Below are 27,571 nucleotides of genomic sequence, written 5' to 3' on the forward strand. Positions count from 1 at the left end.
GTGCGAGAGGGGGGAAATCCTGCCCAGAATCACAGACAGACAGCGTTACGGGACATTCCACGAGATGTGAGCGTAAATAAGCGAGCGAAAGCACGCGTGCATATACCCACCACAGTCCGGTATATGTGAGCGCTTGCTCTTAAGTGGTCAAAGCGACTAGGGCACGACAGCCAAGACATATGCGCCTAAACACAGAGTCGGCGTGAACTTCTCCAAGTATAGCGATGGAAAGCAAACTTTTGTGGCATTTCGGCGGACGAAGGTGCGCGTAAAGGCATTTCAGAGATGGGAACGCTCTCTTTACTAAAGTCCACTTGATCTGCGCTGTCCAGTGTCCAGTGTGTCTTCACTGAGAATTACGCTGCTCTCCAGCAACTCAACGCTACAGAACGGAGCCAAAAACAGGTAAAGCGAACGGGCACAACATATATTTGTCTTTACTTACGCGAAAAATCCCGTTTGCTTAAGTGCTGGGGTTTGCCTTGCTTGCGGCGAGACATGGTGGTTGGTGGTGGCTTTCAGCTCGGTTCACATCGGGAGAGCCGGGTTAGAAGGGAGACTCCAGAGAAAATATCTTCATCAATGCCTTTGACATCCAAAATAAATTAGAAATAATACAAAGATGGCGCAGGGAAGATGGATTGTGGGATAGCCGTCATGGCTTTTTTGAAAAGAGAGAGAGAGAGATGAAAAAATGGCAAAAGCCCCCCTGAGCTGCAAGTTCAAGTGCGGACGTGACGTCCCTGCGAACTTGAACGTCAGGAGATGGATGGACACAGACATACAGAACATGGGCAGGGCAAAGCCGTGGAGTGGGAGGAGGGAGTGGAAATAACAAAACCAATGGACACTCATTAGGGGCTGGACATGAAAAATAGACCCGAAGAAGCCAATGGACAGAAAGATCAGGGGGCCGGACAAGAGGCGAGAGAGAGAGAGCGAGAGACAAGCTCACACAGCGAGAGAGAGAGAGAGAGGGGGAGATATGTTTAATGAAAGCAATGTGCGCTGCGGCGTGTGTGTGTGTGTGTGTGTGTGTGTGTGTGTGTGTGTGTGTGTGTGTGTGTGTGTGTGTGTGTGTGCGCGCGCGCTGGGGGTGGACGCAGGAAAACAGAGCACGAAAAGCCAATGGACAGGAGATTCAAGGGGGCCGGACATGCTATATATACAAAGAGAGGGGGAGAGGTACCTCGCATATAAGGTTTCGTAGTGGACACTGATGGTGCTTCAAACACACTCACTCAACTCCTGGTCAAACAGTCATTCAGAGAGGTAGCGCGCAAGCTGCTTCTCGGCGAGACACGCGATCGGGTTGCACGAACAGGACAGACAGGTTCCGAGCCGGGGCATGTGGGTTCAACGGCCGCGTTGCGCTGCCACATTCCTCCGGGCTCCCAGAACAGACAGAAACTTAAGGGACATCATCACAGAGAGCGGGATAGGATACGCGCTAGCTCGCTCGCTTTGCGAGTGATGTAGGTGGGACTTAAATACTACTAGAGTGTAATTGTAAAAATATAACAACACACTGACGAATAGATTGTGGGAGCAGCCCACTAGAAAGAAAGGGGACGGGGTAATAACTTTCAGATGTGTTCAGATTATAGAGAATGGCGACTGGGGGGAGGAGGGGGTGTCAGTAAACCGCCGCGTGGATTTAGAAATATAAAGATGCTGTAAACAGCGCCGATGCATTCGAAATTAAAGAGACATGAAGCGTATAACCGAACGCGATGACAAGCTAGTTCAATGCATGAGGTGGGAGGAAGAGAGAGACACCCCTGCGAACTAGTAGAAGTACGACTAGACTATAGCGACTGCTCCAGAGACTCAAAGCAGAGGCTGCGTGAACAAGTGACAGTCTGCGGGGAAAAGGCACAATTCAATAGGGAACCGATCGGAATTGAAGTCGAATGCTGGAGATAATACATGACCCGTGAGCAAGCGAGTGAGTCAAACTGCTTTGCAGGCTTATACACTGACATCTTTGTTTCTGGACCAAGACTGATCGCTGTGTTGGTGCGTGTGTGGGTCTTTTTTTTTCTTCGGCGCGAGGTGTCAGATCTTTACGCGAAAGTTGAGTCAGGTTTGCGCTGGGTAAAAAGGTCAACTCTGCGCGAGGGCTATCTGGGAATGCCAATGGATTCGCTCGACTGTACCACACTGACTGTGCCGATGCTTTTCAGGTCATTGTTCTCAACAAGTGCATATGATTAAAAGCACCGTATCGATCTGAATTTTGTATATAAAGCCTTTGATTTCGTTTCAATGCAGCGCACTGTTCTCCAGCATGCACAAAGAGAGCCAGATGCATTTAAAGCCCTTTTGAAGAATGCAATGCGTAAATTATGTCATCCTTAAATAATAATAATAAGGTGAACAACATTCAAATAAGCATGTAGGGTTCTCAGAATGGCTGTATGATTATTTGCATATTATAAAAGCTAATTCAGATAACTGCTTTGCTTTCTAAGCTCTTTAAAGTACCAGCATAAACTGGTTTCTGGACAATAAAAAGTAACCATAGAAGGGTCTTATATAGAATCAAGTATGGCTCTAATTAGGACTTTTATTTTTAAGCTTCTAATATTTCTGCTATCGTGCAGCGTGATTGACAGAAATACACCACGGATTCCTTTAGGATCTCTCGAGAGGGATTGTGTTCTGCAGTTCATGCATCTCGCAGAAATATTGCATTGTTTAACCTCGCTCGAAATTTTTCAAAGTGTGAAAAAATAACTTCGTTGAAAAAAAAAAGTTGTTGAAAACCGTTATTTTATTCTGAAAACTAAAAGGAATATTTCCTTACGCGTGAATAGCAAATATTAGTGACGTAAAGATGCAACGTGTGGAAATAGTGTTTCCTTTTGACTGAACGAGCAGCTTTCGGTGCTGGACGAATTTGGAGATGTTCTTGCATTTCAGTAACACTAACCATGGCACCTGCCCACTCAGGCCATTGGTTGATGGACCGCCTTTTTTCCACATTTTTACTTTTCTGAACGTCTGTCCCTGCTCCCAGGCGGACATTGATCAGCGCAAACGAAGCGTTTACACCTCCTTCAGGAATGGAAGCTATCAGGCAGCAACAAAACGCCGCGTACAAACAGAATCTCAATATGTAAATGACAATGCGACTGATCCCATCATAAATCAGCCAGACGTTAAATGCATTGCAATATCCATCTCTCCAATGCACGGTCAGGCGCGCTCGCTCGTACAGAAAAAGTGCTTTTGTGTGAGAGAGTGACAGAGGAAGCGATTGGAAATGAGAGTGAGAGGAAAGTGCGATGACAGATTCATGCTTAAAATAACGTTTCAGCTCAATGCGCCAGGCCCTGTGGATGACACAAAAGCCAGATTACCAAACCTACATAATACTATGACTATTGCTGGTAGATCACTTTATATAAACGCCATCGTAGGGTTTTACTCTTTAAGACTGCCAAAAATGAATATTGGTTCATGGGTCAGAAAAGGGAAAAAGGAAGACATGCGCCTTTTTGGTCATGTGCTTGCTGCCTTCCACGGGTAGTGGCTCAAGGAAATTGACTGACTGGCCCCTTGGGCGCATTTTAATATATGGAAATGACCGAGGGCTTATGCGATAAATCAACGCCCAACGCCCTGTTCATGCTTCACTCCCCTCATTTTCCCACTAGCTCTGGCAATTCATCAGCAGATCTGTTTTCCTGCAACTGTTGTCCAGCGCTGATGTCATGTTGAAAGAGGGGCTTTATTGGCATTTATGGTTTACCAGCGAGATTAGCACTGAGTAAAAAACCTCCTGTGCACTTCGAGTGTATGAGAGAGCGAGAGCGCCAGTGGGTTCATTTATCTTTGCCTAACTTTAAACTGTAAAGACCTTTTAGGATAAATTGCGCATTATGTGTCTTTTTTGTTGTAATATTTTTAGCACCAAAAAGTAGATTTCCTGCACGGATTCCAATTGTAAACGTGAACAATTTAGAGCACAATTCCAATGCATTACAGTATCTGGCCAAATGTATTAAAACTTTTCGATAAATGTTTTAGTACGCAATGAGCACCTGTCACTCGCTACTGAGCATTTGATAGATAAACAAAGTGTCTGGTAAACACTACTTGTTCTAACACCTTTGTGTTAATTAGTGCTAAACAAACTAATATGCAAAACAAAGAAAACATCCATCTGAGTTAGTTATAATGTTTTAGGAATTACGTTCTCAGTTTAATTTGATTTATTTATCTATTTATATGTATTTGTTATGTATTTGTTGTTTGTTGCAACGTTGTTACACATTATTATTCCACGTTATTATTATTTTTTTTATTTAAAAAGTGTACATTTACTTTTATATTCTCTTAGAAACTTTATTAACATAGCGATTGCAGTACAAATATCGTTACTGAAAACTGAGGCACGTTTTACTGATTTAATCCAAATGCAAAGCCAATGGTCAAATGAAATGGAAAAAAGTAAACTACAAATATCTGCCTCTTTATCTGAGTGTTTTGTTTGCCGGATGTGGCGATTAGTATAGCCTATGTTATAAGATCTCTATACTCTCTGGTTCACACAGTTAGTTTGTGGATAGCCACAGAGTTTGGATTAATTACTGACAGATAAAGAGTGAAGGCCATGCACTGACCCTCCTGGATGGAATTAAATCGGCCTTGTCTTCTAAATTAAATGGCATGTATCTCTCAGATATGGTTGTAATCATGATATTATCCTCTTACGCGTTCCTCTGGGACAGGCTCTGCGAATCGCGGTTGAGTAATTAACCGTGTAAAATGTCACTATAAAAGTGAGCATTATTATCGAAATTATTTCATCTGAGTGCATTCGCTTCCAAAGCACGTTTAACTCGTACAAAAGTCCCTAAAAGAAAGCACAGAAATCACCATACGTGCAAATTATAGTTCTCTTCGCAAAGACGAAAGTTATTTGACATAAGAATTCAGACTGACTGTAAGATGATTTAGGCCTTTTCGTGTCGCCTGCAAGACTTTGACCACCTTAAGTCTACACATCCCACTGAATACAAGTTTTACCTCAAAGGACGGAGAGAGGCGAAATGGGAACGCTCTTAAAATCCCTGGTAAGTCAAACCTTGCCTTCTTTAAGGAATTTTAAGCTTCAGCAGTTCAGACACATTCGCAGACTGAAAATTAATATTAATGGCTAGATTTCACAATGTGGCATTATCACACTGAGCGATGGGTGGGCATGCCATCTGGGTTTTGGCAGGTATTAGATATAATCAAAGGGATTACGTCTCTGTGGGCGAAATTATAAACGTGAGTACGGTTCTTCTACAAAAAGCAACGGCGTGTGAGTGTGTTAAGCAGGGGAAAAGAGGAGAGACGGAGAAAATCAGATTACCTGTCAGACTACATGTGGACTCATGCTGTAAAATATAAAGACTACAATTATTGTGAGGAAAAAGCTTTAAAGGTACAAGTAGCCTAAAATACACATACTCAATATTATTGCGTAACCGTTGTTATTTCAAGGTGACGCGCTTCACAAGTTCATGCCAGCCGGTGTTTATACTGTAGTAGCTGTTAATCTTACATTAATAGGATGATGAATGGAAGCACACTAGGGACGCCCGTCGTTTATCTGTTGAGTTAAGGCTTTCGTTTATTTTTATGTTCATAGATTGCGCATTGAAACTGTATGGGTTGTCACTGAAAACACTTTGATTAAGCTATAATCTAATGTAAAAAACTGAAATATTTGCGTAAAGCATACTATAAACATCTTCACACAGGCCTAAGCGTTAACTCTATGACAACCAAATGAACAACACAATTTAAATTCCCGTTCTGTATCAGTAACCGAGTTGTCTATCCAATTCAGGGATAAATTGCTGCCATATTGCCTTTCGTCCTAAACTTAGATAAAGCGCAATTAGATATCGATGAGTATTTACAATAACCCGAAATATAAAACTCTAGCACCTTTAAATAAGACACAAGCTAAAATATGCTAAATGTTCACATAAATGCGTTAAAATATACGTGGTAAACATGCTACAATTAATATAAACGTAAGCGGGATAAAAGGATGAACATCGGAGTCATTAAAGAGGTTTCTGATGATGGACAAGGAATCGCGGAGTTTGGGAGATTCAGGGAGAAAAAGCAATGTGCCATGCTCCAGGCTCCCTCTAGTGTTCAGAATTATGATGACAAGGAATTCCGATTGTCCTCACAAAAAGAAACATACTGAGAGACGTGATTTAACCAACTTGCTTTTACGACATTATAGTCTGATAGATAAACAACTAAGAAAATAAACACGGTTTTTTTAAGGGATATATGTGTGGGATTTAAAACTGAAATCTAGTTCTGTATGAAGCTTTCTTCATTAGGCTATATTTAAATATTTTTTTCTTTAATTTTTTTTTATAGCTGAGTTACGTGTAAAAAATATGTTTTGCTATTTAGTTGCTTGGTTGATTAGCCTAATTCTATTTAGTATTTTATCATTTGAAAAAATAAATGTTATAGTCTACAAAACGAACTGCAGCAGTGTGACGATGTATTGCGGAGAAGAGGACTTTAACGCTTTATACAATTTTATACGTTTATAAATTTTTTTTGTTCTCAATAATGAGGAGGACGACAATCATCCATTATAAGACAACATGAAAATTAATGCAGTGTGGTGAATACTTCAGACAAAAGACCTTTAAAATGACAAAATTATAAATATCCTTTAAAGGTTTGGCTTGTTTTAGACGATTTGCACGAATTGATGTGTAATGTACTTATAAAAACGATCAGGTTTAAAGAAATCTAGGCCTATGCCTTGTACGCATTTATAGTATACATCTTTCATACGAAAATGTTAGATCTATGACTGTTTCAATTATTTTCATGCCTCTAACGACAGCCTTAAAATGAAGAATCTCGACCAACTCCCATTTGAACTACTGAACGTCGATCTGTCAGTCACAAGTGCTTTGATACGCAAAGAACGAAATATGAAATATCACAAATCAGAGATGCAGTGTATATGCACTCCCTTAGTCAGTCAGAAATAGGTTAAAATTTGGTCCGAACATCTTGGCATACCCCTAACATTCATCAATAATTTGGCAAGTTGATTGAATTGATATAATTTCAATCAGACTGAGGAATTCTGAATGTTATAATTGCTTCAGAACCATGGACAGCGACTCTCGCAAATGGTTCCCACAGCCATACAAACTCTGGCATTGTATAAGCTTGTCTGTAAACACGGGAGACATGCTCAGGAAACATTGGTTTTACGGCTCACGATACTGCAGAAAAAATAACTTAATTGCCTTTTATACTACAGCGTGAGGATCAACAGTAACAATATCCTTCAATTTGACAACGCACTGATTCTGATTAGGCTACTGAATGCTTTCCTGCGGACTCTAGCCTATAGAGTCTATGTTGCACCGGTCTACGTTGCCTTGGTGAAAAGGATAATTCACCTACAAATAAGCATTCAGTCATCATTTACTCACCCTCATCTCTTTCCAAACTTTTTTTTGCCTCTGTGGAACATCATAAAACACATTTTGAGAAATGTCTGTGTTGTTTTTTGTCCATACAAAGAAATTCAATGGGTACCGAAATGGTTTGGTTACTAACATCATTCGGAATATATTATATTGTGTTACACGGACGAAATTAGTAAATAATGACTGAATTTTCATTTTGGTGTTAACTATACCTTTAAGAGTATGCGGAACACCTACAGTTGTTTACCTGTTGCAAATAAATAACACAAAAGAAATAAAAAGAAAAGAAAAGAAAAGAAAAGAAAAGAAAAGGTTATACTATGACAGTTGTAGAAGAGTTGTGTTGTCTTGATAAAATATAAGACGATAATATTGTAGCTATTCTATTGTATTTATCTCTATCTGAATTATATTCATTTCATATCTTACAAAGTGCTTTTGGTTAATGTGTAATTTATTCAGTGTCAGTGTTGATACGAACTTTCTGATCTGAACATTTCCTTTGTAAATGCTGTTCCGCCAAATAAAGTGGATAGACAGAAATGTTTTTGAAAATAAAGATTATATTTGAAATGTGAAAATGGTGCTAAAATATTAAAGACATAATTAAAGAAAATGTCGTTGTCCGGGTCGTTTCTTGGTCTTAAATTGGTGAAGTTATCCAATAACATACATATTAAATAATAATAAAAATATATATTTTTTTTAAAAACGCCTTAAAGTAAAACTGGACTGCACTCAGTGGCAGCATTGAAGGAGAAAATTATAAGAATGATAGAAAGGTGACCAAAGTGGTTTTGAGAAAAAAGTGTGTCGAAACACCGTGAAATATCACACAACATTTGAGAGTGTAAATGTGAGCACAGCAGAAAGCTTGATTAGCGATGTGAAGCTGTGCTGTTTTTCTATAGGCACATCCAGTATAGTATACTATACTATTATAGTATAGTATAAACGTATCATTTCGAATTGATGTTTATAAATGTGGTCACCGAAGCCACAATTCCTTTTTAACGTAACGTCTCACAAGTCGCCAGTGTAGATTTTTAGCCATAATGTTACTGGAAAACAGCAATTGTGAATATTTCTGACATTATTCAGTATAAAACTTTGTAATATCACAAAATACAGTTTTTTAATTATTCTTTGAAAGATCTTGGGGTTTTGTTCAAAAATGGTTCACTATAAGAATACAAACACACAGAATAATAATGCTGTAGACCGATATATTATACTGCTAACGCTATAAATCATAATAATTATAACAGTAATGTCAACAAAAGAGTATTGGGTATAGTAAAAGAACTCTCTCGCAACATTTCCTGTACCGTTACATGTGCTGTTTATTGGAGAGCTGCTGGACGTCATCAAGCCACACTACTGGCATAGAGCCACTAGATGGTGCTGTGGATAAGCAATTACGCACGGCACACAAATTCTTTGGAGCAATCTTGCCAAAGCCTGGCTTGTGTCTAATCGATTCACTTGCAACATATGCCAAAGCTCTTATCTAACTAGAGCTATTACGCTTCATCAAATGAAGCAGATACAGCCTATTACAACCCGAAATGAATAGCCAAATTGTTCGTAAGTAAATGTAGGCCTATTCCCCATACCTGGGGAAAACTAAACTGGGGTCCAGGCATTCCCAAGGAGCTAAAAGGGAGTACTAGGTGGTCAGTGTAAAAATAAATTAATTAATAAACAATATAAATATGATTACTAAATAAATAAGTAATATTCAGATAATGAATCTTCTGCTCACCAAGCCTGCATTTATTTGATCCCAAACACAGCAACAATTGTGAGAAAATTCTTAGATAATAGAAAGATCCAAATAGCAAAATTCTTAGATAATAGAAAGATCCAAAGATCAGCATTTATTTGAAGTAAAAGGCTTTTGTGACATTATACACATACCATTCAAAAGCATACAATTCACAATAGAAATTAATACTGTTAGATTTATAATGTTACAAAAGATTTCTATTTCAGATAAATGCTCTTCAGATAAATGTTCTTCTGAACTTTCTATTCATCAAAGAAACCTGAAAAAATTCTACTCAGCTGTTTTCAACATAATAATAATAATAATAATAATAATAATAATAATAATACTTTTTTTTTTAGCAGCAAATCAGAATGATTTCTAAAGGATCATGTGACTGGAGTGATGATGCTAAAAAATTCAGCTTTGATCACAGAAATAAATTACATTTTAAAATATATTCACATCAGCAGAAGGGGAAAAAACATAAAATCTTACTGTCCAAAAACATTTGACTGATAATGTATAAAAAATTTAAATTATATTAAAATAAATTAATTAGATGGTAAAAAAGAAATAAACAATACAAATAAGATTGCAAAATAAATCAATAATATTAAGTTGAATAAAAGATAAAATTATATATAATATGCATATATATATACATACATACATACATACATACATACACACACACAAATTCAAAATACAACTTACATTAAAATTAATCAATCTGATAAAAATAAACAAATAAATTATATATAGTACAGTAACAATGACCAGAACAATTAATGTAATTAATGTAAAAAATAGAGTAACTTAATAGAAACTAAATATTTTCCACATATTTACAATATTAATTTATTTTTCACATTATAAACTGAATCTTTATGCAAGAAAATTTAATCCGGTTGTTTAATATTTAGGAAAATTTGCACATGATATATAAAATCACACAAGCATGATTATATTTGGGGTCTGTGGCATTTTAGTTGTCACTATGGACAATTGTCACTACTCAAATATCCAATTACACAAATGTGTGTTTTCATCACCTCTTATTTTCATCTACATTACCGTTTAAAAGTTTGGGGTCAGTAAGAATTGTAATAGTCTTTAAAGTAGTCTCTTATGCTCATCAAGGCTTCATTTATTTGATTAAAAATACAGAAAAAAAATGTAATATTGCTAAATGTTTTTACAATATAAAATAATGTTTTTTACATTTACATTTATTCATTTAGCCGACGCTTTTATCCAAAGCGACTTACAATTGGGAATACAACAAGTTTTTTAACATACTTTAAAATATAATTTATTCCTGTGATGAAAAGCTGAATTTTTATCAGATGTTACTCCAGTCTTAAGTGTCCTTCATTAATCATTCTAATATGCTTATTTATTATTAGAATGATCAATGTTGGATAATATCAACAGTTGTGCTGCCAAATATTTTTTGGAACCTGTGATTTTTTTTTTCAGGATTCTTTCATGAATAACAAGTTTAAAAAGTACAGTGTTTATTCAAAATATAATTTTTTTTATAACAATGTAAGTTATTTATTATTAACTTTTAATAAACTTTTAATTATTAACTTAATACATCCTTGGTGAATAAAAGTATTGATTTCTTTTAAAAAAAGAAAAAAGAAAGAAACAATAAAAATGTACTGACCCCAAACTTTTGAACGGTAGTGTATATCTTTTTTTTTTTTTTTCAAAGAAATAAATAAAAATGTATTTGAATCATATCATGGTATATATCTCATAGCTAAAATGTATACATTTTTACATTTATCACTCCATGACTAAAATTTGATGTGCATTAAAATGTAAGGCTGCCTAAAAATAAACCCATCATTAAATAAGCATGTGTCCTATTTCTGTGTCCTAAACTACTGAAACACTGGTGTCTCATTCAATGCAATTTAGGAAAGAAATCAATTAAATCTATGGGTGCGTGTGAAAATATTATGTGGGTGTGGGTGGGTGTGGGTGAAAATTTTCAGATGTTACCCTTTTTGTAATTGTTAACATTTTCATAAGTAACTGTAATTTAATTACACTTTTTTTTTCTCAGTAACTGTAACTGATTACAGTTAGATTTATTTTGTAATTAAGTTATGCTACACCTGATACATGTTGTTACTCCCCAACACCAGGTTCTACGATCTACTACTAAGAATTAAAGCACATGGAACCATGATATCAAGACGAAAGACTAAAGATGATGCCTGAGCCTCTCTGAAGGAAGGTTGTTGAAAGAGGATTTAAAGCTATTTCCAAACTAGCCAACTTAAAATCTATCACTCCACTGTAAACAACAAATTAAGCAGGCGGTGGCAAAGACAATAAGTATCCTGTTCAGTGTAAAAGACTAAAAAAAAAAAAAAGTATTTCTGCAAAAGTGAGCAATACCAGCTGTTTAATATAAGGGAAGGCCTATATGCCCCCGTACCTTTCCCCCCACAGACTAGGCCTACAACGTCGGTTATGTAACTTACGTTGTTACATTAAATATTTCAAAATCAATTGTCTATTGTTATTTGATATTTTTAACCACTTCCACTTATCCACAGTGTCCAAATAAAGTTTCAACATCGATATTCGAACATATTTTGGAAAGGGACAAAACTGAGATGACTTACGCAGCACAGGTCACGTGATTCGCCAATGGCAGCTTCTAGCGGGGGCATGTTGTCACGAATGATCGTCGTGACTGGAAACTTTTTATCCAGGCCAGTAACGGTGGAAATATATTTAATATATTTTTAGTAACCAAAACTTCAAAATGCGTGTCCATACAAGATGTGACTTTCAAAAACAAACCCACTCCGAGAAATACTCACTCCAATAAACAAGTCTTGTCTAGATACCTACTTTTTACCAAAGAGTGCAGATGTTCTTGAGTAATATTTAAAAATGATCGCGTCTGATAGATTGTAAACTACTCTGTTTAAACACTAGTCTAATAAAAGCGTGATTGATATTTGAAAACATTTATCTGACTGTATGAGGGCGCAAAGCATGTCGGGAGATGCCTGTCCGGTGGGCGCCATATTGGAGCAACAACTATTGTTATAAATTGAGACGGGGCTGCTGCTGGCTGAGTTTACATGTTTTCTGCGTGTTTGTTCTGAAAATATTTGGATATTCCTACGCAAGGTCATGAAAGAGATGTCAACGTAAGTGTTCCGTGCTTCAAAATGACACTGATAGGTTAAACGAGTCAGTTGTTGAGGAAAAATGCAGTGCTAGGCTAGTTTAGCCAGTTTATTTAGATAACGGTCAAAGAATGCAGGCTGTAGCGGATAAGCGGCCTAAATATGTGTTTTTTTTAGTCAAAAAGCACTCGCATACATTCCAGTAGTTAAATACACGCGTTTTTGAGTAAACTACATTTAAAGCAAGTATTTTGGTGGTGTTGGCCAAGTAATCCCGTCTTTGTTTACACAAGCATTGGGCAATACTGTTGGATATAAACGCGGTTCTTTTAGTCGTTGTTTACGTTTCACGAAACAAATCGCTTTTGAATATAAAAGTATAATGTGGTCTGATGTCTCACACTTACACACACACGTACATATATATACATACAATTTTCGTTTACCTTGCATATATTTAGTATTGTCGTAAGTTATGCTTTGCGAATGTTTCAAAAGCAAAGTGCTCATATGTTCTTGTTTTTGTTTTGAGGTCACTACTATTTGATTTGTTAATATTTAGTATGTCTGCAGTGCAGCAGTGTCATCATCCTGTCTTCATTTGCAGGACTGGTAACAGTACGCTTGGCGGGCAGCAGCCTCGGAAACATTATGGCATCACATCTTCAATCAGCCTGGCCTTTCCCAGAGAGATAGACCATATCTACACCCAGAAGCTTACTGAGGCTATGAAACCATTTGGAGTGTTTGAGGGTGAAGATGAACTCAATCACAGGTGAGGGCATTCATTTATGTAACTTTGCTGATTTAGTCACTGCTTTAGAGGTGGTAGTTTGTGCGGACTGGCAAATATTTGTTGCTGTCTGTTGCTATCTGTTTTGTTGCTAACTGTTTAGTACTTTGATGAAAGTACAAACATAAACCTTTGAAGGAACTTTGCAGTCAGCATATCTGGACTGATCTGTATACTTATTGGATACTTTCAGGCATGTGTGGTGGTGTTTTTTGTTTTGTTTTGTTTTTTTGGACATTTGACTGTTTGGCAACAGTCAGCCCTATCTAATCCTACTCGTCCTTCCCAAGTGCTTCCACATTTTTGTATCCCTGTCCATGGACAGTCACATCAACAGAGACCTTGGATGGCAGTCATTACGTTGCATTATGGGTTTTGAAGTTTCCCTACCTATTTGGGGAAAGGGAACACCACAGCCCCTTTTCTCTGTCTTCTCAAGTCATGTCTTTTTTTTTTTCTTTTTTTTTAATACTGCATAGACTGCCTATAGTTTCATTAAAATTCCATCTGTTTACAACATTTAGTCACTCCTTTGGTGTGTGAGCTTGTGAGGCATGCTGCCACAGATTTAAAACCAGACTTGGTTGATATCTGGCTGGAAAGTCTTTAAGTGCCATAGAACTGATGGACAAGTGTGCACAGGATAGCATTCTTTAGACTTGTAACATGTACTTGGCAAGGTGTTGGACATTTAATAGTTATTATACTGGAGTTCTAACAACATATCATAACATGATTTCAGGTGCTAAAAAGAGTTGCCTGAAAAAAAAAATGTATTAGCCCCGATGCCATTGCTTGGGGTCCTAATGGAGACCTGATTTCCTGAACAGTGGCACTCTGACTTATATAAAAGTATAAAACTATGTGAAATATCTTGCCATACCATGGTTTCTGATGTGCATTGGTTTTGCAAGTGGTAAAACACTGAGGCAATTAAGAAATTGTGTAAAACATTCCTGTTACAGCTTTTTGAACTTTTTTTTTTACATTATACTTTAACAGTTGGAGTCAAATGTTTACATACACCTTGCAAAATCAGCAAAATGTTAATTGTTTTACCAAAATAAGAAGGATCCTACAAAAATGCATGTTTTTTTTTTATTTAGCACTGACCTGAATAAGATATTTTACTTAAACGTTTACATGTAGTCCACAAGAGAAAATAATAGTTGAATTTACAAAAATGACCCTGTTCGAAAGTGTACATACCCTTGTTTTTTAATACAGTGTTGTTGCCTGAATGATCCACAGCTGTTCGTCCTGAACCGTTAAACTCTCCGCTGTTTTTCAGAAAAATCCTTCAGCTCCCACAAATTCTTTGGTTTTATAGGATTTTTGCACAACTGAGGGTCACATATGCAACTATTACAGAAGGTTTCGAATGTTTACTAGTGCTTCAGAAGGAAACACGATGCATTAATAGCCAACCTGTGGATCCCAGACTGGCAGATTCAGATTGCTGTCTTCGGGTTGTTTTAAAAGCACAGGATTTGGCCATTCCCTGATGAATCAAATTTTATCAGAAAAGCATATGCAGTTAAAAGGGGTGAAACAGTAATGGATATTCCATAGCTGCAGAGACATTATTAGCAAAACGGTACGTGAAGTTTCAGTTCCACCACACAAACACAATGTGCTATGACCTCACCATTTAGAGAAGACCAGAAAGAACTTGTGCACAAGTGTGGCGGCAACAGCATTTGGATAGAGCTGACACGTTCTGGCCACTAGCATGAAAACTTATGATCTGGGTATATTTAACTTATTTTGTCTTCTGGGAAACATGTAAGTATCTTCTGAAGGGCAGTACTAAATGAAAAATATGATATTTAGGCAAAAAAAAGAAAAGTACACACCTTCATTCTGTTCAAAAGTTTACACCCCTGGCTCTTAATGCATCGTGCTTCCTTTCATTTGTGCATCAGTAAACATTTGAACCTTCTGTAATAGTTGCATATGAGTCCCTCAGTTGTTCTTAGTGTGAAAAGATGGATCTCAAAATCACAGTCATTGTTGGAAAGGGTTCAAATACACAAATGCTGAAAAAAAAAAAAACAGATTTTGAGGGACCTGAAGGATTTTTCTGAAGAACAGCAGGCAGTTTAACTGTTCAGGACAAAAACACAGATGTGGATCATTCAGGTAAGAACAGTATTAAGAGTCTACAGTATGTAAAATTTTGATCGGGGGCATTTTTATAAATTCAACTTTTCTTTTGTGAATTATGTGTAAGCATCTTTTATGTGCAATATCTTATTCAGGTCAGTACTAAATTAAAAAAGAAAAAACATGCGTACTTGCTACAAACTAGGTTTTGCACATTGTCTTTTATGTTTGTAGTCACTAAAAGGGATGTTTATGTCTTTTATAGGCTTGCAGTTCTTGGGAAGCTGAATTCATTTGTAAAGGAGTGGATTTCAGAAATCAGTGAAACAAAGGTAAGTAATACTGCAGGTCTCTTGACCTGATCACCAAGTTACATGATGAGATGTTTTTCTGAATCCTCTCTTTTCCCATCACAGAATCTTCCACCGTCAGCAGTAGCAAATGTTGGTGGCAAAATCTTTACCTTTGGGTCCTATAGGTTGGGAGTGCACACAAAAGGTACATTTAATATGCTAGGTTTTACAGTATAGCAACAAACTGTAAATTAAGAGAGGCTTTACAGTTAAAAAGGGGGAATACACATTGAATTTTGCATATCAAATTGTTTTTTTATTGTTTTGGGTTTTTTTTGCTTTAGGTGCTGATATAGATGCTTTGTGTGTTGCCCCACGTCACGTTGAAAGAACAGACTTTTTTTCATCCTTCTTTGAAAAACTAAAAGGGCATGATGAGATTAAGGACCTACGAGTGAGTAATTTTTCTATTCCTCATTTATACCTCTGCCACTGCTTTAAAGAGTTAACTTTATCTTGTGTATAAATCCTTTTCAGGCTGTGGAGGATGCATTTGTACCAGTCATCAAATTCAAGTTTGATGGCATTGAGGTGAAACAGTTGAACAAGTGTTTATTATATGCAGCCTGGTTGAAATTTAATTTAATTTGTTTATTTTTATTTATTTATTTTCTCCCCCACCTCCTCCCAGATTGATCTGCTGTTTGCCAGACTTGCTCTACAGTCAATTCCTGATAACCTGGACCTGAGAGGAGACTCTCTCCTCAGAAACTTGGACATCAGATGCATTCGCAGTCTAAATGGTAATAAGATAGTATTTATATGTCACACAGTAGAGTCTAATTTGTCTATTCTTCCATGGATTTACTTATTTTGTGTTTTGCAGGTTGCCGTGTTACAGATGAGATCCTGTATTTGGTGCCTAATAAAGAGAACTTCAGATTAACATTGAGAGCGATTAAATTGTGGGCCAAACGTAAGTCTGATTTCAAAAACTTGCCTTCAGACCAAGGTTATTATAGTTAACGAAAACTAACGAAAAAACTAAAACTAGAATTGAAAAAGCATTTTCGTTAACTGAAATAAAAATAAAAACGAGAGTTTAAAAAAAAACGAAAACTAACTTAAACTGTTTTGTGTGTATACAAAACGAACTTAAACTAACTAATATTATAGCAAAAACGTCCTTCGTTTTCGTCTTTGTAAATACATTGTGGCGATATGGATCCAAATCTATACCGGCGTTTGCACCTTGCCCACTAATTAAAACGGAAGTCTGGGAGTGAGCGGAAGGAAAAAAACGTGAAGGAAACGGTACCTGAAAGTAACTGTGACCAAAGGTGTTGGATTGTTTGCTTGCGCAGACCGAGTGTGAACGCCAAAACATCGGAGTAAATTGGTGGTTCATTAATACCGGTTGCAACTTAATTCCAGCCTGGTTCGCCTGCCGCAGGTGCTATAGTTTCTCTTCTTCTGATAAAACTCCGCTGAAGCTCCAAAGATTTGTGTCCCGGCCTGTAAATTGGTTGGCCGACCAGACGCTGCCTGCTTCACGCAGCAGATGCACACACAAACAGTCACACTGCACGAAAACTCACGCTCCCGCACTCACACAACACACACTGCAAACTGATCGAACCTAAATTTAATTTCTCATTTTTGATTTTTGTCTTGTGATGTGTGAAAACGGTGAACTTTAAGACAGTTTCCAGTTGAGTTAAAAACGAAACAGACACTTTTTGTCTTTTTTAGTAGGAGGACATTTCTTTTTTATGGTTTCACTTTCTATTGGACTTTTTGAATTGAGCAAGTGAAAATCCTTTTTCTCAATGAATTAATGTTTTTTTTTATTGCTGTGAAAAAGAAAAAGTAAATATATTGTTTTCCACTTCATTCTTTCCTTCTGATGTTTGTGTTGTGTATTTTTTTTATTTGGCAAAATTTGGAATCTTTGCCTTGTCTGGTGCCCGAACAGCACTATTAAGTACAACCCTAAGTTGATTAAATTTACCTTTGGGGGCCGCCACTATTACAAAAGCCTTTTGGGTTGAAATAAAAATCTATTTAGGCTACTTCACATTGCCTGTTTTATGCCAGGTGTTTTACCCGTACGGCAACACGTAGTCTGTGATGTCACGTGTCAATAGTCTGTCTGCGAATCATGCACCTGACAAATATCCTAATTTACAAAAAAAAAAAAAAAACTAAAACTAACACTGAAACTAATAAAAACTAAATTAAAACTAAGCAATTTCAAAGTATAAAAACTAATAAAAACTAGTAAATCTGCCTCTAAAACTAATTAAAACTAACTGAATTTGAAAACAAAAAGTCAAAACGAAATAAAAACTAAAACTAATGAAAAATCCAAAACTATTATAACCTTGCTTCAGACACTTTCTTTTTTCTAGTTTGAAATCAAGACTTCTGAACTCTTTTGTTCTGAATCTTGGCTTGCCAAACTAAAAGCAAGTTAAGACTGCAATTCAATGACATGTCTTTTTTTCTTTTTCTTTTTTTTTAAGGCCATGGAATCTATTCCAACATGCTAGGCTTTCTTGGTGGAGTTTCCTGGGCTATGCTAGTGGCCAGAACGTGTCAGCTCTATCCAAATGCTGTTGCCGCCACACTTGTGCACAAGTTCTTTCTGGTCTTCTCTAAATGGTGAGGTCATAGCACATTGTGTTTGTGTGGTGGAACTGAAACTTCACGTACCGTTTTGCTAATGTCTCTGCAGCTATGGAATATCCATTACTGTTTCTCCCCTTTTAACTGCATATGCTTTTCTGATCAAATTTGACTTCATCAGGGAATGGCCAAATCCTGTGCTTTTAAAACAACCCGAAGACAGCAATCTGAATCTGCCAGTCTGGGATCCACGGGTTGGTATTCTTATGTTCATTCTAGTGAAATACAGTTTTCTAGTTTTTCTCGACTTTTCGCTATATGGTTTGTTGTTTTATTTTTAGGTGAATCCATCAGACCGGTATCACCTGATGCCGATCATCACTCCTGCATATCCACAACAGAACTCTACCTACAACGTTTCCACTTCCACACGCACCATCATGAGTGAAGAGTTCAAAAATGGTGTGTAATAGATCGTCTCTTACTGGCCATTTCTCTTGACCATTTGCTAATTTTTCCAATTTTTTTGATTTAAGGTCTCACGGTTACAGATGAAATTCTTCTGGGTAAAGCTGATTGGTCCAAGTTGTTTGAACCTCCCAACTTTTTTCAGAAGTACAAGTAAGTGCATATCCACAGTGTCATATCAAAGATTAATTCCAGTAAAGACTAATGTTGGTTGGTTGGTTTGTTTGCAGGCATTACATTGTCCTCACTGCCAGTGCATCCACTGAGGAAAACCATCTAGAGTGGTAAGAGCTCAAAAAAAACATTTTTTGTGTGTTCATAATTTTAGTTACTAGTAATGATAAATTGTGTCAGAGACTTAAAAGAAAGTTTGGCTTGCTCATACATTCAAACGGGTTTGTACTGAAATTGTTTCTTTCTCTTTTTTTAAACATTATATTAATGGTGATAATAATCATAGAAAAGGCTGCACTCATGATCAGTATGGGTTTACCAAATTGTTGACTTTATTTTTTTGAAAAATTATTTCTTCAGGCTAAAAATCTACCTTGGTTAGTGCTATAAACCAGGGAGTCCCATTACTTCTACATTACTATAATATTAAAGGAGCCTAAACTATTAAATTCAATTGCTATTTAATTTGTAATGGAAAATTGTACATAATGTACATACATGGAAATTGTACATAAGACAGTTTTTACAATAATTTCTAAATCTAATTATAAAATTCTAATTAATGACATAACTGTTTACACAGTGGCTGTCAAGTTTTCATATTTATTTAAACATGCATGAAATAATGAAGATGTCACGAACAGGCAAAATATAAATAATGAATATATCAGTTAATATTTAGATAAATGCCCTTCTAGTATTTCCTGAGGTGCTATGTGACACTTTTTTTCCTTACAAGCTATTGTATTGACGTCTTTCTGTGGTTTATTGGGCTGATTGAGTGATAACGAGATGATGTCCGCACTGCCGTCACACCACATCAAAGACTTTCAAAATGGCGTTTATTGTTTGAATTTTCTGAAAAAAATAAAATTGCCGGAATTCATAAGATGAGACCGTTTCCTATCAAAAGTAACCATATTTAAATGTGTACATTTCAAATTAGATTCTGCACATGCAGTGGTAGATGTCTATGCTGCCATCACACCACATCAAAGACTTTCAAAATGGCATTTGTTGTTTGAATTTTCTGAAAATACAAAAATTGCCAGAATTTATAAGATCTATTTCCTATCAAAAGTAACAACGTTTAAATATGTTTAAGTTTCAAATTAAATTCTGCACATGCAGTGGTAGATGTCTGTGCTGACACCATGCTACATCAAAGAGTGTCAAAATGGCATTTGTTGTTTGAATTGCCTGAAATGACAAACATTGCCGGACTTTGAAAGATTAAGACTTATTCTCATCGAAGTAACTATTTAAAACTAAGTTTCAAATGAGGTTCTGCTCATTAAAACAACCTTGTATTTTTTTCTATACACATGCATACTGAAAATTCTTAAATATAAATATCTGTACCATTACACCTCTAATGTTAAACCTTTTGCAAATTCACTACGTTCTCTAATCGGTTGTCTGGTAAAAAAAAAATGGGTGCTCGGTGTGGAATCGCAGAATCTTAATGATGTTCTGGCCTCAACAGGATTGGACTGGTGGAATCAAAGATAAGAGTGTTGGTTGGAAATTTGGAGCGCAATGAGTACATCACCCTTGCCCATGTCAACCCACAGTCTTTTCCCGGGTCAAAAGAGAATCACAATGAGTAAGTAACAGATGGGTGGGTGGAACGATCTAAATGTTTTATCTAGCTATGAGTAAGTATATACCACCGTCATGATATATTTGTTTGTTTGTTTGTTTGTTTGTTTTATGAATTCAAAGCAAAATTAAAAAATTGATAGTTTATATGTGCCTCACTGGTACAATACCAAATCTTTTTCGCATAGGGTAATCACAAAGCAGTCTTGCACAGATTTATAGCCATCATACACAGTATTGCAAAATCTCTACCTGCAGACACATTTCTACTATTGTACTGGATTTCTCTTGTATTGTCATCTTGTTGTAACAAACAGGCTACTGTTTTGTCTTTCAGAAGTATGCTTAGGGTTTCAGCTTCTGCTTCTTTAATTTTATATATATATAATTTTATAATACCCATATTTATTTTGGGGCTATGGAACAGTGAATAAGTGCTCGGCCAGTGTGAGTTTTCCATCACCAGATGCTGATTTCAAACGACCTGTATATACAGACTGCTCAACTGACCTTTAGATTTTTTTTTTTTTTTTTTTTTTTTCCACACAGGAAAGAATTTGTTTCCATGTGGTTCATTGGAATCATCTTCAAAAAACTGGACAATTCTGACTGTGTGAATATTGACTTGACATACGACATCCAGTCCTTCACAGATACTGGTAAGCTGCTAAGCCTCGGTTGTTTTCCTCCATGCATATGTCCTGTATATGGAAACTTTGGGGTTTTTTAATGTCTAAATTTTTTTTTTCATTGTAGTTTATAGACAGGCCAGCAATATCAACATGCTAAAGGATGGCATGACTATTGAGGCCACACATGTCAAAAAGAAACAGTTACATCATTACCTGCCTCCTGAACTTGTGCAGAGAAAGAAGAAGGTAAAGAAAAAGTCTCAGTGTTTATAATAAAAATCAATCCTCTTAGTCTCTAAAGAAGCTAAACAAAATCCCATCTCTCTTTTTGGCAGAGTTTGGGGGATATAAACCGGAGCTCAAATGGTGGTGGGTCAAAGCGCTGCTCTCTGGATGGCAGTCAGCTGGATAGCTCCAGGGACACCGACATTGGCACTCCATTCAGCTCTCCCACACCAGTCAGCAAACCATGCCAGCCAGCCTCCACACCTGAAGACAGGTAGTGTCACTGATCAGGATGAAATATTTGTCATTTAGCTAGTTCAGACCAAACGATTCTAAGAGATTTCTAAAAGATGGCAAGATTTTACGCCACCTGATTCAAATACCCCTTCCAAGAGACTAAAATGCAATTTTCAGTTTATGGTATCACTTTTAACTGCCAGCAAGCTTTTAGAAGGTCTAGTAGTTCAAACAGAAAACTAAACTTGGATATCACTCCATTCTTGCTTCAGTGCGGAAATTATAAATGTCACAGACTTCATGTAGAACGTCATGGCTTTTTGTGGTCAAGCTAATTTTATGGCCTCATTCTCAAACACAAATGTTTAAATATGAGTTAGCTGTAATGTCAAAATGCTGTTGCTGTTACTTATCTAGCAATTTCTTAATTTGTTCATGTAAGAAGTTTTCTTTTCCCTGTTTTTGTCAGTAGTGTCAGCCCACCCAAACATCCAGTCCTTGTATTCATGGACAGCCCACCAGCATCGGAAGTTTCCCCTCCAAAACCAGAACAAGGAAAGTCCATTCCAGTCATTGGATCCAGTAAGTGCCATCAAATCTCATGTTATGGATTTACATGTTTATTTCTTTAAATAAGAATAAAGCTGCATTCATTCTTAATCCACTTTTCTTTTTTCTTTTTTTTCTTTTTTTCTTTTTTTTTTACTCCAGAGCCCATCGCCACTCCAGTTGCCAAGCCCCCAGAACCTCCCGCTGGCAACACCATTCCTACAGTGGTGGGCCGCAGTGTGATACCACGCATTACCTCTCCCACCCTCAGCCCAACTGAACTGCCCAACAGTGTCAATGGAGCACCAAAGAGACCTCACTCTCCATCTCTGGAGGATCCACCTAAAAGACACAAAGATATAGAGGTGCCAAGCTCTTTGTAAAATACACAATTGATAAACCTTTGTGGATCACTTATATAAAAATATCCAGGGTTCATACAAGATGCTTGAAGTACTTGAATTTTACTTTTTGAAATTTAAGGCCTGGAAAACTCTTAATGGCACTATCCATATGAAAAATTGTTTAATTTTAACACAAAATTCCACAATTCGCTTCTTTCAGTTAATGTTAAACTACTAAGTTAAGCCAGTAAGTAGTACTGACAGTGTCATGTAAACCTAGCTGAAGACGCGAAAAGAGGAACAGGTGAACCAATCAATTGAGTCATTTACGCTGGAACCGCTCAGATTAATTCAAACTCGTGACTTCAATCATTCATGTCAAGCGATTGACTAGCAAAACCAGATCAAATTAAAATACCCATTCATTTTCTACTTTTTTAAAATGTATTTATTTTATTTTTTTCTTAAAGTCATGGGTGAAACATTGGGTGAAGCTTTTTGAAACTCCCAAGTCAGTTATTACTTAGATCAGGACTTCAAATTGTGTCTCGCAAATCGTTGGATCCAGTTTGGGACTTCGATCATTTCGTGAATTAAATGATTCAAATCAAATGATTCGTGATATGTGAAGTTCTGATCTAAGTCACATGATTGTCAATCTGATCTGAAATGATGGTTTGTGAATCAGGGACTTCAGAGCATGAACCGCAAATCCTTTAATTCAGATCGGTACTTTGGTGCAAGTTTGCAAATTATTTGCTTCACTTCGGGACTTTGGAGCATGTATGGCGAATCATTTTCTTCAGATTAAGATTTCGTAGCGTGTGTGTGTTTTTGTTTTTTTACCGTAGAAAACATCAAACCATTAAGGCAGGACAGTTATAAGAACAGAACAAAAAATTTATTAATATAAAAAAAAAGTGCTTGGAAAGTCCTGGAATTTTTTTTACAGTATCTGTAGGAACCTTGAATATCCAATACAGTGTACAAGCATGCCTTAATATTTTAATGAATTCTCTTGTGCTTCAGGTGTTTTCTGATGACTCTGCGTTTAAAGAGCCGTACCCTCCAAATAGTAATGGCTCGGACTGTGAAGAGAGCCCAGCAGTGGTAAGGGGTTTTTTTCTTCATGTTTATCACATTGCCCTCAGGTGTCGACCACAATTGGTTCATTTCACTAAAACTGAAACTGTGTTCTTGCATCAACAAAATAAGTCCTCACGCAATGTTTGTGCAAAAACATGCAATGTTTTGTTTTTTTTGCCACAGGAGGAGGATCTTTCAGCAGCCAAACCTATGCCAATACCAACAATTGATACATCAAGATCACAGGTAGTTGACATCCTTCAAGGGAACCTTAAGTATTAAGACTTTATGTATAATATTTAATCTAACGTAAATTATGTCTCGTACTAAAACATGTAGTAGAAAGCCTATGCAAGATTTGTTATTTTAAAAATCCATATTTTATGTTTTATGCTGTTATTTTGATTACATAAAACAGGTACACTGTTGGTATTTTTACTGCAACACAACTCTGAATAAGCAACTTGGAAAATAAAATACCTATACGATTCCACATTGTGTGTAAATTGTGCTTTTGGTTATAATTTTCAGTCAAAGGGCAACAAGAGAAGTGATGTAAGTCTTCACTAAGTTCCTAGTGATAAAAAGAGGTGAAAAGAATGAGAAGATGCCTTTGGATGATTTAAACTTCCTAAACACCCATGTCTTTGTTACCTTCACCATAGCCATGATGCCTTTGAGGCTCTTAGCAGACCGCAGCTAAATGAAAAAGTTTACAAACAATGTAAACATGCCGATATTTGTCATGATGCCGCAGCCACTGAAGTTTTTCAGCACAGATTTCACTCAATATCCGAGGCGTTTAGACTCTTTGTGGGGAAAAACAATGGTGTGGCATTTGGTTTAAGCCTACGTTGGTATATCCATCGCCACCCAATAAGCTCTTTCAGTAGATGTGGTCATCATAACAGTATCTTATTTTCCGATTTGTGTTGCGGTAAAAATTTCAACAGGTCATGCCAGTAGCTCATCGGATGCAGCTATTTTACATGATCAAAATAATGACACCTCCCTATAGTCCAAAATATGTATATAAGATGTGGATTTTGTTTTTTTGTTTTTTTGTTTTTTTTTAACTTCATTATTTATGTTATATTAAGCCATACAGGTCTTACTATCCAGGGTTCCCTTTCAGGTAATTGGCTGAAGTCCACTTGATTTTTGACCATCTTTGTGTTTTCAGAGACTGCCCAGTAAAGAGCTTCCAGATGCTTCTTCCCCAATTCCCACAAGCAACCTCCGTGTGATTAAAAATTCAATCAGGCTCACACTTAACCGATAACAGTGAGCTATACACAGGTAACATATATTGTTACTGTTGCTGCCACTCTTGGGTTTGCCCTTTAATCTGTTTTCCCTCCTTTTCTTGAACATGTGTCTGCACAGGTTGTCCCTTAAAGAGTGGAACCACACTTGTGTAACAGCAGTGCTGCTTTTAAACTGCTACTGATATTTGGCTGGTCTTCCTGCTTGTTACGAAGTTAGTGTAAAGTATTGATTTTTCTCCCCTTCTCAGTTTTTTTTTTTTTTTTTTATGCCTTTGTCAGAATGCTTGCGTAAACATCTATTTGAGCTTTTGAAACAAACTGTACAGTAGATGGAGTTTGTATATAACTTTAAAAATCATCGTTAGTCTTTCTATGCCACCTTAATGTAGTTTTTATTAACAAAAAAAGTTGAAAAAAAAATTGTCCTGTTTGTCACTGTAAATGAGATTCTTCATTGTTTGTCCAAAGGTTTTCCTTGCAGTCTTTTTGTGTTCGCTGTATTGGTTCTGGTACAGTTTCTGGGAGGACCTTTATGTGTGGGGTGCGTATGTGTGCGAGTGTGTAGATGGAGCAGCGTTAGTAACGAAAAACCAGGACTCCCATTACCTATCACAGTAAACGCTGCAGCCACTCCATAGTTTTGTTAACAGCTCAGAAGAAAAGAACAGTATTAGATCTGAGGTTTGAGTTTGTTGGGCCAACATTTAAAGGCAGGTTTGGTTTTACGAGTTTATTTGCTAAATGAGAGTCAGTGTTGGTTTTTGCGTGTGCATGTGCATGATTGTATTTCCCTGCGTCTAGGGCATCACCCCTGCGCCTCCCATGGAGGTCTGAATGGCAGTGTCTCCTGAACTTCAAAAACAGACTAAATGAGATTTCTGCCCTCTTTCCATGATTTCTTTTTTTTTTTTTTTTCTTCTTCTTCTTCTTTCCTTCCACAAGCTACTGTTCTACCCTGTTGGGGCGTACAGAGAACATAAACATTACTATTCATTTTGGGGTTTCTTAACATTTTATTTATTTGTACTGTTATGTTTTTTTTATATCACAGGTATTGCAGTTGAACAGCTTATTCTTCTAGACAGTAATTTCATCAGTTCACAGTTACTCAGTTGGAATCTTCCTGTTACCTTTAGGACAATTTTAAAAAAAAATCTACTTGTCATTCTTTTTGTAGGGCAAAAGTTGTATTTGAAAGGGTATTTTTGTATGTAATGTAAACTGCCTTCTTTACATTTAAGAACATAAAATTCACAAAACCCCAAAGTGGCTTCTTGTGGTTTTTGTCCCTTTTTTGTTTTCAAAACATTACATCGTATACCTGTTCTTTACCTAGTGTAGGCTATCCGATGACGTCGCCTACTATGGGCGATCCCTGTGACGTACATCTTAGTAATAAGGTTGCAAACACGTAGCGTTAACCACTATCCTCACTTAGGAACTTCAACACAAAGCTACGAATAACTATATAGGTACTTGTCTTTCTAATTAACAAGTGAATGAAGTCAAAGCGTAGTTTCTGGCTAAGAAGTGTTATTCTTTCTCTGTTGTTGGACATAAACTTCCTTGTTAGTGGGAGATTCCCACTGCGCGACGGGGATTACCCTAACAGGAGTTTAACTGTTGCGTGAACTACAGTAAATAGCCTACAAGCGTTTAAAAAAATAATAATTTGAACGACTTGTCATTCAGTTTTAATAATAACGCTCAATGTTAAACTTAACTCCGTCAGAACGAGTTAATATGCTCTGTCTTTCAAAAGTTGATCCTTGGTTCTTCAAGGAATACGTTTACCACACAATGAACGTTCTGTCGTAATTTTGTTCATTTTCTTTACTTTCTAACGTGGACCCACAAAAAGAGATGGTAGGGACTGACAGCTGTCACATTTTAATATCGCTCCATCTTTTTTTTTCCATACATTGAAATGAATGGTGACTGAAGCCGTCATTCTGACTAATATCTCCTTTCCGCTCAAGAACGAAAGATGACGCTCGATTAGAACAACAAAAGCGAGTAAACGCTGATGTTTTTGTTTTTGGATGAACCGTCCCTTTAGGTTTGTATTATAAGGAAATTTTTATAGTTAATTAAATAAGCAGAGTGTAAAACTTCCCAGTAAGTGTCTGCCTTGATGAAATGAAACTCCATGTTGTATGAAATTTAAGTTTTCGTGGAGATTTCAAAATCTCAAAACATTATCGTATTAGTTTAAATGAAAAGTAAAGTAAACGCATTAATTATTACAAGCACCTTGACATTTCTCAGTTTATTTCTGCTTAATTTGAATTTGACGTCGTATTATGCACATCCCTCGTTTGATTGGCTGCGCATATGCTGAAGAGTATGGCAAGCCGTATTAACATTATGTAATCCAGTAATGACTGCTATCTATTCACACTATATAAGGAATAATTGACCATAAAACAGTATTAGGGTAAGAAAGAGAGCAGAAGATATATTTCACATTACAGACGTATTACACATTAAAGCTGCGGTCTGTAACTTTTTTTGTATTCGACATTTTCTGAGTTTCTGTAATGAGTACATTATTATCCATTTTCCAAACTGTGTTTTTTGGCTTATCTTGAATCACTATGGTACACCTATAATAGGTTTTTATATTCAGGCAATTTCAGACTGGCTCTAGTAGGAACCGCTGCAGACTAGCCCAATAGCTGCGTGATTTGTCATAGACATAAACAGAGAGAAGTAGCTCCGGCTACAATGTTCTTCCGCAAGACAAA

The 27,571-nt window shown here is 36.6% G+C and overlaps 1 protein-coding gene across 4 annotated transcripts; it reads left to right on the plus strand.

The window, feature by feature from the left end:
- Positions 1 to 12,307: 12,307 nt before the first annotated feature.
- On the plus strand, positions 12,308 to 26,090 carry papolg (poly(A) polymerase gamma). 4 transcript variants are annotated; one of them, XM_073835013.1, is made up of 23 exons: positions 12,308 to 12,440; positions 13,027 to 13,194; positions 15,584 to 15,650; positions 15,735 to 15,816; positions 15,956 to 16,065; positions 16,149 to 16,202; positions 16,303 to 16,414; positions 16,498 to 16,587; positions 18,137 to 18,275; positions 18,421 to 18,493; positions 18,581 to 18,701; positions 18,776 to 18,860; positions 18,938 to 18,991; positions 20,368 to 20,487; positions 21,033 to 21,142; positions 21,240 to 21,361; positions 21,451 to 21,614; positions 22,047 to 22,159; positions 22,289 to 22,491; positions 23,500 to 23,580; positions 23,740 to 23,802; positions 24,740 to 24,855; positions 24,943 to 26,090. In XM_073835013.1, the coding sequence occupies exons 1-22, from the start codon at positions 12,424 to 12,426 to the stop codon at positions 24,836 to 24,838; spliced, it is 2,247 nt and encodes a 748-aa protein (XP_073691114.1). In that variant the 5' UTR covers positions 12,308 to 12,423; the 3' UTR covers positions 24,839 to 24,855; positions 24,943 to 26,090. The 4 variants fall into 4 exon arrangements, with proteins under 4 accessions (XP_073691114.1, XP_073691115.1, XP_073691113.1 ...); XM_073835014.1 differs by having other exon boundaries at positions 25,876 to 26,090; XM_073835012.1 differs by having other exon boundaries at positions 24,740 to 26,090.
- Positions 26,091 to 27,571: the final 1,481 nt, after the last annotated feature.

This window comes from Garra rufa, chromosome 2 (genome assembly GCF_049309525.1).
Source record: "Garra rufa chromosome 2, GarRuf1.0, whole genome shotgun sequence".
Lineage (NCBI taxonomy): Eukaryota > Metazoa > Chordata > Actinopteri > Cypriniformes > Cyprinidae > Garra > Garra rufa.